This window comes from Schistocerca gregaria, chromosome 4, assembly GCF_023897955.1.
Source record: "Schistocerca gregaria isolate iqSchGreg1 chromosome 4, iqSchGreg1.2, whole genome shotgun sequence".
Lineage (NCBI taxonomy): Eukaryota > Metazoa > Arthropoda > Insecta > Orthoptera > Acrididae > Schistocerca > Schistocerca gregaria.
In genome coordinates, this window is record NC_064923.1 from 403,624,124 (window position 1) to 403,636,677 (window position 12,554).

Here is a 12,554-nt window from a genome sequence, read left to right on the forward strand (position 1 = left end):
AAATGAAGTAATATTATGGGTCGTACATAGCAATGCTTACGATATTTAAATAAGGAAGGCATAGATTCTAAATGCTAACATTCATCTGATATATATATATATATATATATATATATATATATATATATATATATATATATATATATATATATATATATATATATATATATTGGTATATCATTTCTCAACTAAATTGCATTCCATCGTGTTGTACGTTGTGCAAAAAAAAAAATTAATTGAATCACTAAACGATCATATGGAAATAATGTTCATAATCAATATTGATCAAATAGTTTAGGCTGTATTAGCATGGTTGCTGGCTGATTGAGTCAGTTACTGGTGCCAGTGTAAAGTGCATTTGAATCTCCTGGTTTCGGTGCATGCATTTTTACTTTGTTGTGTCGATATTTGATAGGTTCGGCGAATCTTATTTCAAGAGTCTTTGAGGTTTTACTTGTTGGGAGTTACAGTTGCGACGTATGAGTCTTTGTATTTACAGAATTGTGTGTACTTGATTGTTGTTCTAAACGCTTTACAAATAGGTGTGCATGATTTTCACTATTCATTTAAATATTTGCTGTATTTTTTTGGTTTTGTTTTTTCGTGAACGCAAATATCGTATATAGTAATGTTATTGGAGGCCCCCTTGTCAGTGGCAGCCATTTGTTAGCATAATTAATTTAATTATATGAGTAAAGTCATATAGCTGAGTTAAGTTCGAGATAACAATAGTTACGTGTCGCCGCAAATGTAAGCGCACCAAATGCTGCCATTGTATTGGGCAAGTAGAGATTTTAAGTACAGAGCTCTACGAATTGAGCAAGGAAGTCACTAAAATTCACAACAATCGTAGGTGAAGCATTTCCTAGACTGATTTGTGTTCTCTTATGTGTCATATTAAGTCAAGTGGGCCGGTACCCCCGAAGGACCATTTAGGAATATAATTACCTTTCGTACGGAGGTTCGACATTTTTTTGGATGGATAGCTTTAAAGTTTCAGCTAGATATCCCCATTGATTTCACAAATACATCGTTTCGTAGATATGGGCTCCAAGTTGCTGCCTACTAGCTTGAGAAACTGCATCGTTCGCATAACTATTATGGAAGGTGTTCTTACAAGCCCCTGCTTTGGTAAAGACCTACTTAAACAAATGCTTGTGCTAAATAACAATTTAGTTCTGGTAGATTTTTAAGTAATCTGGTGACAACGATACTGCATTTAAAATGAGAGAAAATACGCCTCTACACGGAGAGTCCACTTATAACCAGCCATAAATAGTAGTTTTACGGACAGATACAGCCAAGAATTGACAATATGACATGAAGCCAAACTATTATTTCATCAATTTTGTGCAGTAGCTTCTGTCGTTTATCGAAATATACGCACTTGAAAAACTGTTGAAAAAGTTTTGGGCGTCAAATCTTCTTCTTCTTTTTTTTATTTATTTATTTTTTTTTTTCGGTGGCCATGTCTCGAATATAAGTTCTGTTTTTCCACTCCCTCTCCCTCCATTGGGGAGGGGGGGGGGGGAGTGGCAGCAGTACAGTCAACCAGCTCTTTAGCCAGTAGACATTATACACTAACTTAGAAGTTAAACAAAACAAGAGATGTATTTAACATGTTTAATTTTTTATATGGTAATAATGGGGGGATGTAAGAACTAATGCTGTCTTAAAGAGTAATATAAAAACAGTGGTAAAGTTGTTGACCGGCAGCACAGTTAAAAACAATTGAAGACCACTAAGCAAGTGGGAAAAAAGAGAGAGAGAGAGAGAGAGAGAAAAGAAAGGGGTCACTTGGAAAACGCTGAGCATGACAGAAGAGACACTGACCATTAAAAACATAGCACTGTACACTTTCACTAAAAGTGGAATAAGACCTTTCCTGTGATCATAGAGTGTTGATGAAAAGAAACTTGGATATGGATGGAGGTAGGAGAGGGGTGGTGACAACGATACTGCAGTATTGGGATCTATAAATTTGAAAGGAAAAGTGGGTGGGGAGCAACAGGAAAGGGAAAAGGTGCGAGAACAAGGAGGGAGCACTTGGGGGGGGGGGGGGGTATAGTAGGGTAGATTCAGAGTTGGTGGGATGGATATATTTGGAGGCAAGTTTGTGGTCCAGGATAGAGAGACAGTTGAAATTTCTTTGGGTTAGGATGTGGAGGGTGTGTAGGTAAAGTTTTGGCAGCACACTAGGATTAGAAAGGAGAGTGGGGACGATAGGATTGTTAGAGTAGAGTTTGTGGTGGTAGTTTATTTGAAACTGTTCAGTGTGAGTGAGGAGAGGTGGGAGTTTGATGAGTTGGTATAGGATTCTTGTGGGAGAAGGTAAGTGGATGTGGAAAGCATAGAGTTTGAAGATCTGAAGGGACTTACAGATCTTGGGTGGGATGGATATCCATGTAACATTTGCATAGCAAAGGATGGTGCAGATCAGGGTATTTGTGTACCAAAGGCAGTGGAGGGTTGTAGTACCAGTGTTTGGCCAGTTAGTAGTTTGTTTATTGTGGGCTTTCTGTTGGATGCTTAGTAGGTGAGGTTTCCACATTAGTTGCTAGTTGAAGGTTAATCCAATGTATTTTAGTGTGTAAGTCAACTGGATAGGATAGTCATAAATGGTGAGGTATAAGTCATGGGGACATAAAGTGCATGCAGTAATCTCCATAATCATTGCCTGGATTTTGGATGGGTTAATCTTAAGGAGTTATTGGTTACTCAAAGAGAGAAACTAACTGAGTTGGATTTGGAAGGACTGTTGGGATTTCTGTAATGTACGATAGAGGGCAAGAAAAAGTGTCATCAGCATATAGGAGGAGGTGGATGGGAGGAGATGGTTTGGGCATATAAGCAGGGTATAAGAAGTAAAGGTGAGGAGAGAGAACGGACCTTGAGACACTCCTGCAGTGCGGTGGAAGGTACGGGAACTGGTGGTGTTAACAATGACATAGAATGGGCGATAGACTAGGTAGGGTGCAGGTGGACACTTTGATTGGAAGTGCATAAGTCTGCCATTTGAAAAGGAGACTGGGATGCCATACATAATCGTGTGGTTTTTCTAGGTAAAGAGAAACAAATGTGGCTGATTTATGATTGTTGAGCTTTTGAGATAGGAAATGGGCGAGGTTCAGTAACTGATCATCAGCTGAGAATGAGGCGCAGTACCCACATTGGGTAACAGAAAGCAGATGTCGATGGATGTGTCGGGAAAGGATGTATTCAAAGATCTTGTTAAACAGTGAGGTGAGGAAGATGGAACAGTGGGAGCGGGTATCAGTGGGGGTTTGTTCAGTATGAGGAAAACTGGGATTTTAGAGGTTTTCTACAGGTCAGGATAGTGACTGTAGGGAGGATAGTGTAATACAGTAGTGTAAGGGTGACAAGAGAGGAGGTAGGTCATTCATCGAGATGTCAATAAGTAATACAGTTGTGGCCATGGCATGTATTGTGTTTTCTGCTGTGATTGGGGTATTGAATTCTGTTTCTGGTATGTTGTCAAGTACCAGAAGATTTAAGGGAGGGGTGGGACTGTGGTATATGTGTATTCAACAGTAGGGAATTGGGAGTGGTCAAACTAAGGATTGTCAGGGATGGAGATGATATTGGAGAGGTATGATGCAAAGTGATTGGCTTTGCTCAGGTCATCAAGTAAGGGATGGTTGTTGTGAAGGATTGGGTAATGAGGGATGTGATGGGTGCCAGCAAATCAGTGGAATGCTTTTCTCTAGTTGGAAGAGTTAATTAGGAGTGTAGCATTGAGTCTTGTGCCAGTCCAGCCATTTTTTTCACATTGAGTGAATTTCTAATGTGCTGTCATATTTGCCAGTGGCATGTGGATACATCCCAGTCACAAGACCCTAGGAGAAAGTCCTATAAGCGACGGGATTCACGGAGGAGTGTGGTTTGTGGTGGAAGAATGGGTGAATGAGGGTATATGGCTTTAGTTAGGATATGGATGGAGATAGCATCTGATTAGATCTGGTGCAGTAAGACTGTGCCTTGGGCAGTGTTATCGGATTGGGAGGTGGCTTTCTGTCAGTATATCTTCGGATCCCCAGTAGTCATTCCAGTTGACATGGGAGTAGTTGTGGACAGCTTTTGGATGAAGGTGGGATGGGGACAGAATAGTGTGTAGGATATGGTGAGGAGGACAAGTAGGTGGTTACTTCCAATTGGATTGAGAACCTCCACAGTGAGGCGAACAAGGTTGAGTGATGCTAGGATGACTTCCAGGGTGATGTTACTTTCATGATGTGTGTGATTTGGTAGGGGCCTATATAACCCTGGAGGGAATTCGTAAATTGAACGTCAGCACTGGAGTTCTGCAGGGGGTCTACTACGTCGGTTGAGGTCAACATCAATAACATAGATGAAGTAAATGCAGTCGATGTGGTAGAGGAAGTTATAGAGAATGAGTCTGTAAACTTTACTTTCATACCAGCTGTTTATCTTACCTTCCTACCATTGCATTCGGTTTTTTGATGGCTAAGCTATTTTTATAGCAGTGGTATATGGTACTTAGATCAGATATGTTATATTTTTGGAATGTTGTAGAGCATACAGAGATAATGTTTTATGTTCTCACAAATGCACAGAACTAATTTTTTTTACCCATAGTGGTTTGTGTGTTACTTGTAATAAGATGCACAAAGCAAGACTCAGACGTCTGGTGGTTTCCTTGGACATAGTTTGGGATGTTAAAACAGGAATGTTCATCAACATCCAATGATACTGTGGTAATGCTTACACCAGATGACCCTTTAAGTATGTTGTAATTTTTTGAGTGAAACTTTACAGTGTAAGAGAGTGGAACTAATTTTGTCTGTTTAGATGAAAAGTCCTCATTCAAGTTAACAGTATTAGCGTAACATATTCATTTTGTAGTCCGTGCTGATCTGATTAAGTTCAGTGGTTTCACGTTTGTCGAAGGTTTCAGTTTTTTTCAAAGAAACTTTTTTTTTTCGTGGTTGGCCATCCATAGAGTAACTTTTTTCCCCTTCAGATGATACTGCATTAATTTGCTAAACTTATGTTTTGATGAATGATATGCTGAATGTTGTTAGCATCTGCTACAATGCATGATCTGGTGCAGAATGGAGAGTAATTAGTAAAACCTACTGTAGTTTCAGAATGTTCACTGTTAAAATTCAATATATTTATTGTAAGCTGCATAAAAACAACTGTTTCATTTTATATTTTTCCTCCTGTGTGTATCACACATTTAATACCTGGTAAAACTTGAGACTATTCTTTACTTTGAAACTGTTCATTACTTTTATAAAGCAATATAATTATGAGAAGCATTGCCGTACACACACAGGCAGATTACAATTACCAGACCCGTTTACAAGAAAAGTAGTAAGACATAATAATTATGCGCCAATCTCACTACTTCTCATCCGTACTGGAAAAGAATTATGTATGCAAGGACCACAACACACCTCTCTCAAAATAAGCCATTTAGTCAATCTCAGTTTGGTATTTGGGTAGTTTCCATGATCTGTTGCAAGTGATACACAATTCTCACAGAGCGAGATATACATTTTGTTTACAGCACTGACAACAATTCCCACGGCTGTGATAGCACCTGATATCCGTTTTGTTTACAACCTTAACAACAGTGACAAAAGAGGTCTCAAAAAAAGACAGTAATTTTTGTTACCTTGCTCGTGATCCAGAATTTTAACATTTATTATTCCGCATTTTGTATACTCAGCCTGGTGCAACCTTGTGTACCCATAGCCTGTTTACAGTCTTTATCAAATTGGACACACATTACTCGGTGACAGTCCACACAATTGTAAACTCATGATTCAATAGTATGTGAAATCTAAACCACTTTCCGTAGTACTCAGTCTTGTAATTAACTCCCGGCAGGTAAATTTATTTATTATTTATTTATTTATTTCGTGTTCCGGTGATCCATGTTGTGAATACATCACAGGATATGGAACGTGTCAGTTTTACAAACTTTTTATGGTATTTTGTAAGTATTGCTATTGTGAATATTAAAATTATATGGCTTAGATTAACATTACAAATTAAAATCACAAAAAAATAAATGTTACAAAGTTAAGTATTACAGACTCTATACACGTGCATACGGAAAATATACTACTGAAAACTTAAGATGTTTACAAGTAATAAATATACAGGATCACAAATGAAGAGTGGGAAATGTATCTGAGACTTATCCGTACAGGTACTAGGGTACTATTCATCGTGGTTCAGGAACTCTTCTATAGTATAAAATGACCCTTGCAATAGGAACTGCCTTAAGCTTTTCTTAAACGAGAACTCATCATCTACTAAACACTTAATTTGTGAAGGGAGGGCATTAAAAATCTTACAACCACTGAAGTGGACCCCCTTCTGTACCTTACTCAGGTTTGCATGCTCATAGTGGATATCATCTTTTCTTCTAGTATCATGATTATGATAAACACTATTAGGTTTGAAGAGGGGCTTTTTTTCCTTATGAAACACATCAAGGAGAATATATATTGTGCAATGGATGTGAAGATTTGAAGTTCTTTAAAAAGATTTCTGGATGTGGCTCTAGGGTGGGCTCCACTCATGATTCTTATGGCTCTTTTCTGTGCAGATAGCACTTTCCTAGCAAGTGGCTGATTTCCCCATAATATGATTCCATATGCCATAATGGCATCAAAATAACCATAATAATATTTCTGTAAGAGCAGATAATGCGTAAAGCATAAGTTGCCGAATTCAGCCTTTTGCAGAGATCCAAGATGTGGTTTGACCAGTTTAGTTTGCTATCTATATGTAAGCCAAGGTACTTTGTACTATCGACCTTAGCTATCTGCATGTCACCTAGTTTTTGTTCTTGTTCATCTTATTTAGAGACTGTCTGAAACTGGGCATAGTTTGTTTCACTGTGATTAATAGAAAGACCATTTACATTAAACCAGTTCACAATATCACTAAAAACCTTATTAGCTGTCACCTCAAGTTCATCCACTGAGTTATCAACCAGTAGCGTAGTGTCATCAGCAAAGATGGTGAATTTACAAAAATCTGTACATAGATGAAGATCATTAATAAAAATAATAAAAAGTAGGGGGCCCAGAATGGAGCCTTAAGGCACCCCACAGGTGATTGTTCCCCATTCCGATGATGCTGATGCACCTTCTTGACTATCCAGTACAACTTTCTGTTTGAAAGATAAGCCACTTCCCTGCTGCCTCACTTATGCAAGTCAACACTGCACTGGCTTCAGTTCACTCGTCTGTTGAGTGCTTGTTCCACAAAAACATATAAGGATTAGAAATGTATGTCAGACCAGGACTTGGATCTGGGGCCTTTATCTTTTTGCAGGCTGGTGCTCCACTGACTGAGCCATCCCAGCATGACTCGTGACCCACCTTCTCAGCTTTACTTCTGGTAGTATTTAATCTTCTACCTTCCAAACTTCACAGAAGCTCTCCTGCCATCTTATTGCAGGAATAGCACTCCTGGAAGAAAGTGTACTGTGGAGATGTGACAGTCACAGCCGTGTGCTGAACCAGAACTTGAACCTCTTACCTTTGCCTTTCACAGGTACTAAGCTACATAAGTGCACTCTCTGCTGCAGAGTGAAAGTTCATACTGAAAACAATCCCCCAAACCATGTGGTTACGCCTTGTGTCTGCAGTAGGTATCATTTCTTCAAGGAGTTCTAGTCCCACAAGGCTGCAGTAGAACTTCTGTGAAGTTTAGAATGTGGGTGGTGATGTGTTAGGGAAAGTAAAGCTGTAAGGGCGGATGGTGAGTCTCGCATCTATAACTCAGTCAGTAGAATACTTGCCCAGGAAAAGTGTTGGTCCCAGGTTTGAATCTCAGTCTGGTGCAATGTTTCAACCTGCCACAAGTTTCAAATCGACACACATTTCGCTGTAGAGTGAAAATTTGTATTAGGATACTAAAGATAACTCCAGAACCTCAGTTGAGCATACTGACAACAGCCCCATGTTCATCAACCACCAGTTATGAAGTTTGTGGTCAAAAATCAATCATATTTTGAAAATGTTAGTGACAGTCATAAATATTATAATGGAAAGAAAAAATGGTTTATACTATCTCTCCTTCAGCCTTGGTGTGGCACAAAAAAAGTGTCTTGTTAATTGTAACATTACATCACAGTTTGTATTGTGGTCAATGTAGTTACGTGAAAAGAACGTTTCAGTAAACAACTTCCAATTAAAATAATTTTATAAAAAAGAGAAAATAATTGTACCATGGGCAAATGTCTCAATTGTTTATGCATTTTTCTAGTGCCAATATAAGGAATAATTAATAAATTTTCACAAAGAACTAGAATAACTGTCAAACTACAATAGGTTAATGCTAGTGTTTGTTATAGTTTCCATTAAAGAAAATTGAAACCCTCGGTCACAATTTTTAATCGTATTAACCAGGTTGCAACCTGTGGCTGTACGGGTATGAGCAGCCCATAGTGGCTCGCCGTCATGCACACTTTTTAAAAAATTTCGTGACTTAAGCCCTTCTGGCCTGTTACTTATTTTATACGTGACATTGTTAGTCAGTACTTACTCTTTTATATAAAAAATTTCTTATCCCGTCAGTTTGTAAATATGCTACAGGTCACTTTAAACGTTTAAATTCTGATGAAGGCATTCTTAGAAGTATTGAAACCTGGTTATAAGACTAAAAATGGTGACCGAGGGCTCATTTGTTTCAATTTTGATTTATAAACGGTCACTGAACCAAGCAGCCATGTTCAAAACCTTTCCATTAAAGACTCCAAAAAGTGTGTTTAAACCTAAAAAGAGCTATTCCAAGAAAATAAAGGGCTAAAAACCATTTCAAGACCTAAAAATCTGAGCCCTAGTCACCTTACAAAAACACAGTTCATTCAGATATGTACATGGCAGAAATTACCATCCTTAGTATCAGTCGGTCAAGGGAAAGAAAATATTGTAAACTGAATTTTAAAAATTTCAAGGTATATGTGTTGAACAGAATGTGAATTGGAAATAGATCTTTTCCAATGCTGTGTTCATTAACATTTGCCCTATGTGTATTTGCCAAGATTTTGCCTGATGGACGCATTAGGAATACAATTTTGTGGGACAATATGACTCAGAGGTACAAAGTATTTATTGCACAGAAACATGCTGTAAAAATATCTTGTATCCTTCCTTGAATCCCATATATGCAAGTATTTAAAAAGTTGTGTGTGCTGACAACAGCATGACAGTTCACATTCTTTTATGAAGTTTGTTATGAAGAAACAGTCACAGTTTGAAGTTAATAGCAGCAGTCACAACCACAACACCAGGATTACCATGGGTTCCCCTAGCCAAGCTTAAACAAACTCTTGCTCTGAAAAGGGAGAATTATGGAGCCATAAATATATTTGGTCATCTCCCTTTCCAATTAAATGTGAAATACAGTTGATATCGTCTTGGTTTGACAAGTTAACTAAGCCAAACATTAATCTCTGAGCAGATAATGCAATGTATTGTAGACTGAAATTAACCTAAAATTTTAGTTTTGTAAATGGTCAGCATTAAGCTGTATTTTTGATGGGAAAATGCATGATATTTGTAAATCTCTTGACATGTTTACCTTGTAGTTAGTTGTTACAAGTGTGCTCTAAAAGCTTTATAATTGATTAATTGTTTGTATGTTTGCAGAAAATGTCTAGATTTCGTGAATGGGATCTGTCGTGCAAAGTGTATGTTGGAAATTTAGGTCCCAGTGCATCCAAGCATGATCTGGAAAGGGCATTCAGTAAATATGGCCCCCTTAGAAATGTGTGGGTTGCTCGAAGCCCTCCAGGCTTTGCATTCATAGAGTTTGAAGATCCTAGAGATGCAAAGGATGCTGTTCGAGCACTTGATGGAATGTAAGTAGCCTTTTTAATGAAGACTTCTTCAGTCTGTGATGAGTGTTATAGGGATTTTAGATATATCAGACCATGCATACAGGATAATAAGAATGAATCTGACAAAAAGTAATGCTTGTGAAAAGAGATGTAGGGTCCAAATTGTGCTCTGAGCAAAATTGTTCAATGTTAATACCACATTATACATGCATATATAGCTCTCTGTATTTTTTTTATAATTAAAGAGAAATTATCATTCAAAAACAGGTATAAAAAGCAAAAGCCTACGGTTTCCATAGGTAATCTCCTAAGTTCTTGATACAGCATGGAATCTGTTAGAGAATATGCAATCTGTTTTACAGCCTGAACGTGATTTACTTAAGATTTGGTGTGATAACCATCTAGGTAACTAGGTTAGTGATCATATACTGTTAATGCCACTAAACTGATATAAGTCTTTATTTTCTCATTGTGAACAAGGTTCCTACATTCGTGCTCTAAATCATCTCCAAATTAAGAATAATTCTTAATGTGATTGTGATGAATTAGTGTGTGGTATCGATGTCATTACAATGAAATTCCATTAAGTCAGAGTGTAGTATATAGAAGCACTGGTGAAAAATGTTTTAAGGCATGGTGCAAGCCTTATGGAGTGTTAGAAGTGGGACACTACTGTCCCCCACGATTTTTCTGGTTACAAATGTGTAGCCTTATTGTCTTAGCTTAGTGACCATAGGAAATGGGACTTGCACACCACAGGCATAGACCATTCGGATGGAAGATATGCTGCATGGGTGTCAAGAAAACGTATCACTTAAGAGGTGATCTAATATAAGCTAAATCAGGGGCGGGCAGGAATCCTGCATGTGTGCGGTGCACTTGCACGCGTGCAGTTAACAGGTGTTCTGCGTGCACACCGGGGCAAGCTAGCCCCCCGCTTCTCTCCCCTCCCCACCATGCCATCTCTCCACTCCTTCCTCTGTAATGTGGTTTGTTTCCTAGCTTGCTTTATTGAATGAAGGAATAAGGTTAGTAGGAGTTCTTGGAAGAAACCATGGTTTGAAAGAGTGCCTTTTACCTACAATACATTTTATTTAATTATCACAGGTTGAGTTTACGATACTTTTAATGTCTGGAACAAAATTTCTACACACAGACAAACACAAACAGTTTCGTAATTTTCATCACTGATGGTTGCTCTTAATCGAGACTTATTAATTTTCATAACAGAAAAAAATCTCTCTCAAACATATGTCGAGCCAAACCCTGACATTATCTTCGCGGCTTCACGATGGAGACGAGGAAACTCTTGCTGTGGAAAGTCGTGCTAAAAGTCTATTACACGTCTTGCCGAAAGGAACTTGTCTCTCATACGAGAATTACACTGTATATCTGTTAATTTCGTTTGCAAATTGGGATGAATATCATCTACAGAAACAGCAAATGGTCTCAAGAACCATTCAAACGCTTGGGATAAATATGATATATCCCCAAATTGCTTGAAAAATTCCTCTTTTATTGCACTAAGTACGGTAACACATTCTTTGCAATTCTGTTCTCGTATAGTAGACAGAGTAGGGAACTGGACTGTGTTCCCAGACAAGAGCTGTCTTTCCTACAGCTCAAGCTTGCTAGTGAAAGCTTGCACCTTTTCAGCCATTTCACAAATTAGCTGATTTTCTCCTTGTAAACTTGTGTTGAATGCGTTCTTGTGTCCGGTAATGTCCACTAAAAATGCAAGGGCGGCAACCCACTCTGGATCTTCTAACTTGGGGTCATACCTTCCCTTGTCCTTTAAAAACTGATTTATTGGTATTCTCAGCTCAAAAAATCTTTTGAGTACATTACCGTAGCTAAGCCAGCAGACTTCACTATGGTAAGATATGTCATCGTACTCTTCCCCAATTTCAGCTAAGTATGTGTGAAACTATATATGTGTAAGCCTATGGCATCTCAAATAATTAACTGCCCGAATAACCACTTGCATGACGTCCCCCAGTTTTGCTGCTTTTGCACAGAGTACTTCTTTTTGCAAAATACAGTGGACGCTGTACAATGATTCTTCTGTACGCTGTAGCGTTTTTCTTAGTAATCCAACAAATCCCATTTGTTCCCCTTTCATTGCAGGTGCTCTGTCTGTTGTCACTGACACCAAACGTTCCCAGTTTAAGCCAGCTGAATCAACAGCTTCTTCAACGGCTTTTAGGATGTCTGCATCTGTTACCATGCTTTTTAAAGATATCATATCTAAAAAATCCTCTGTTATGTACAGAGCTGTGTCCACGCCGCGGACATAAATCACTAATTGCGCGGTGTCTGAAATATCTGTGGACTCATCACATGCGATGGAAAAGGCAATAAACTCCTGCACTGCACTCCTTAATTGACGGTAAACGTCACCTGCCATGGCACTTATACGACGATTTACAGTCCGCCGAGAAAGAGTGATAGCTCGAAACTGATTTGCATTCAGTGGGCAAAGTAAATCAGCAGCATCATTGATGCACTCCTTTATAAACTCACCTTCAACAAATGGTTTTCCAGGTCTCGCTATATTAAGCGCAATCTTGTAATTTGCGCATACCGTTGGGCTATCATTGTTGTCGTCCTGAAAAATTGAAAACAGTGCTCCATAAAGTGTAAAATCAGTTAGATGAGAGACATGACGAAAGAAAGTCGCAGATCTCTCGTGACAACAGCAACA

At 38.4% G+C, this 12,554-nt stretch overlaps 1 protein-coding gene across 1 annotated transcript in view; it reads left to right on the plus strand.

Moving 5' to 3' along the window:
* Positions 1-423: 423 nt before the first annotated feature.
* LOC126267508 (RNA-binding protein 1-like) overlaps positions 424-12,554 on the plus strand; it is a 45,002-nt gene continuing 32,871 nt past the window's right edge. Inside the window, exons 1-2 of the mRNA XM_049972807.1 lie at positions 424-542; positions 9,660-9,871. Of these exons, the coding sequence (XP_049828764.1) occupies positions 9,663-9,871 (209 nt within the window). The 5' untranslated portion in view covers positions 424-542; positions 9,660-9,662. The remainder of the gene's footprint in view (positions 543-9,659; positions 9,872-12,554) is intronic.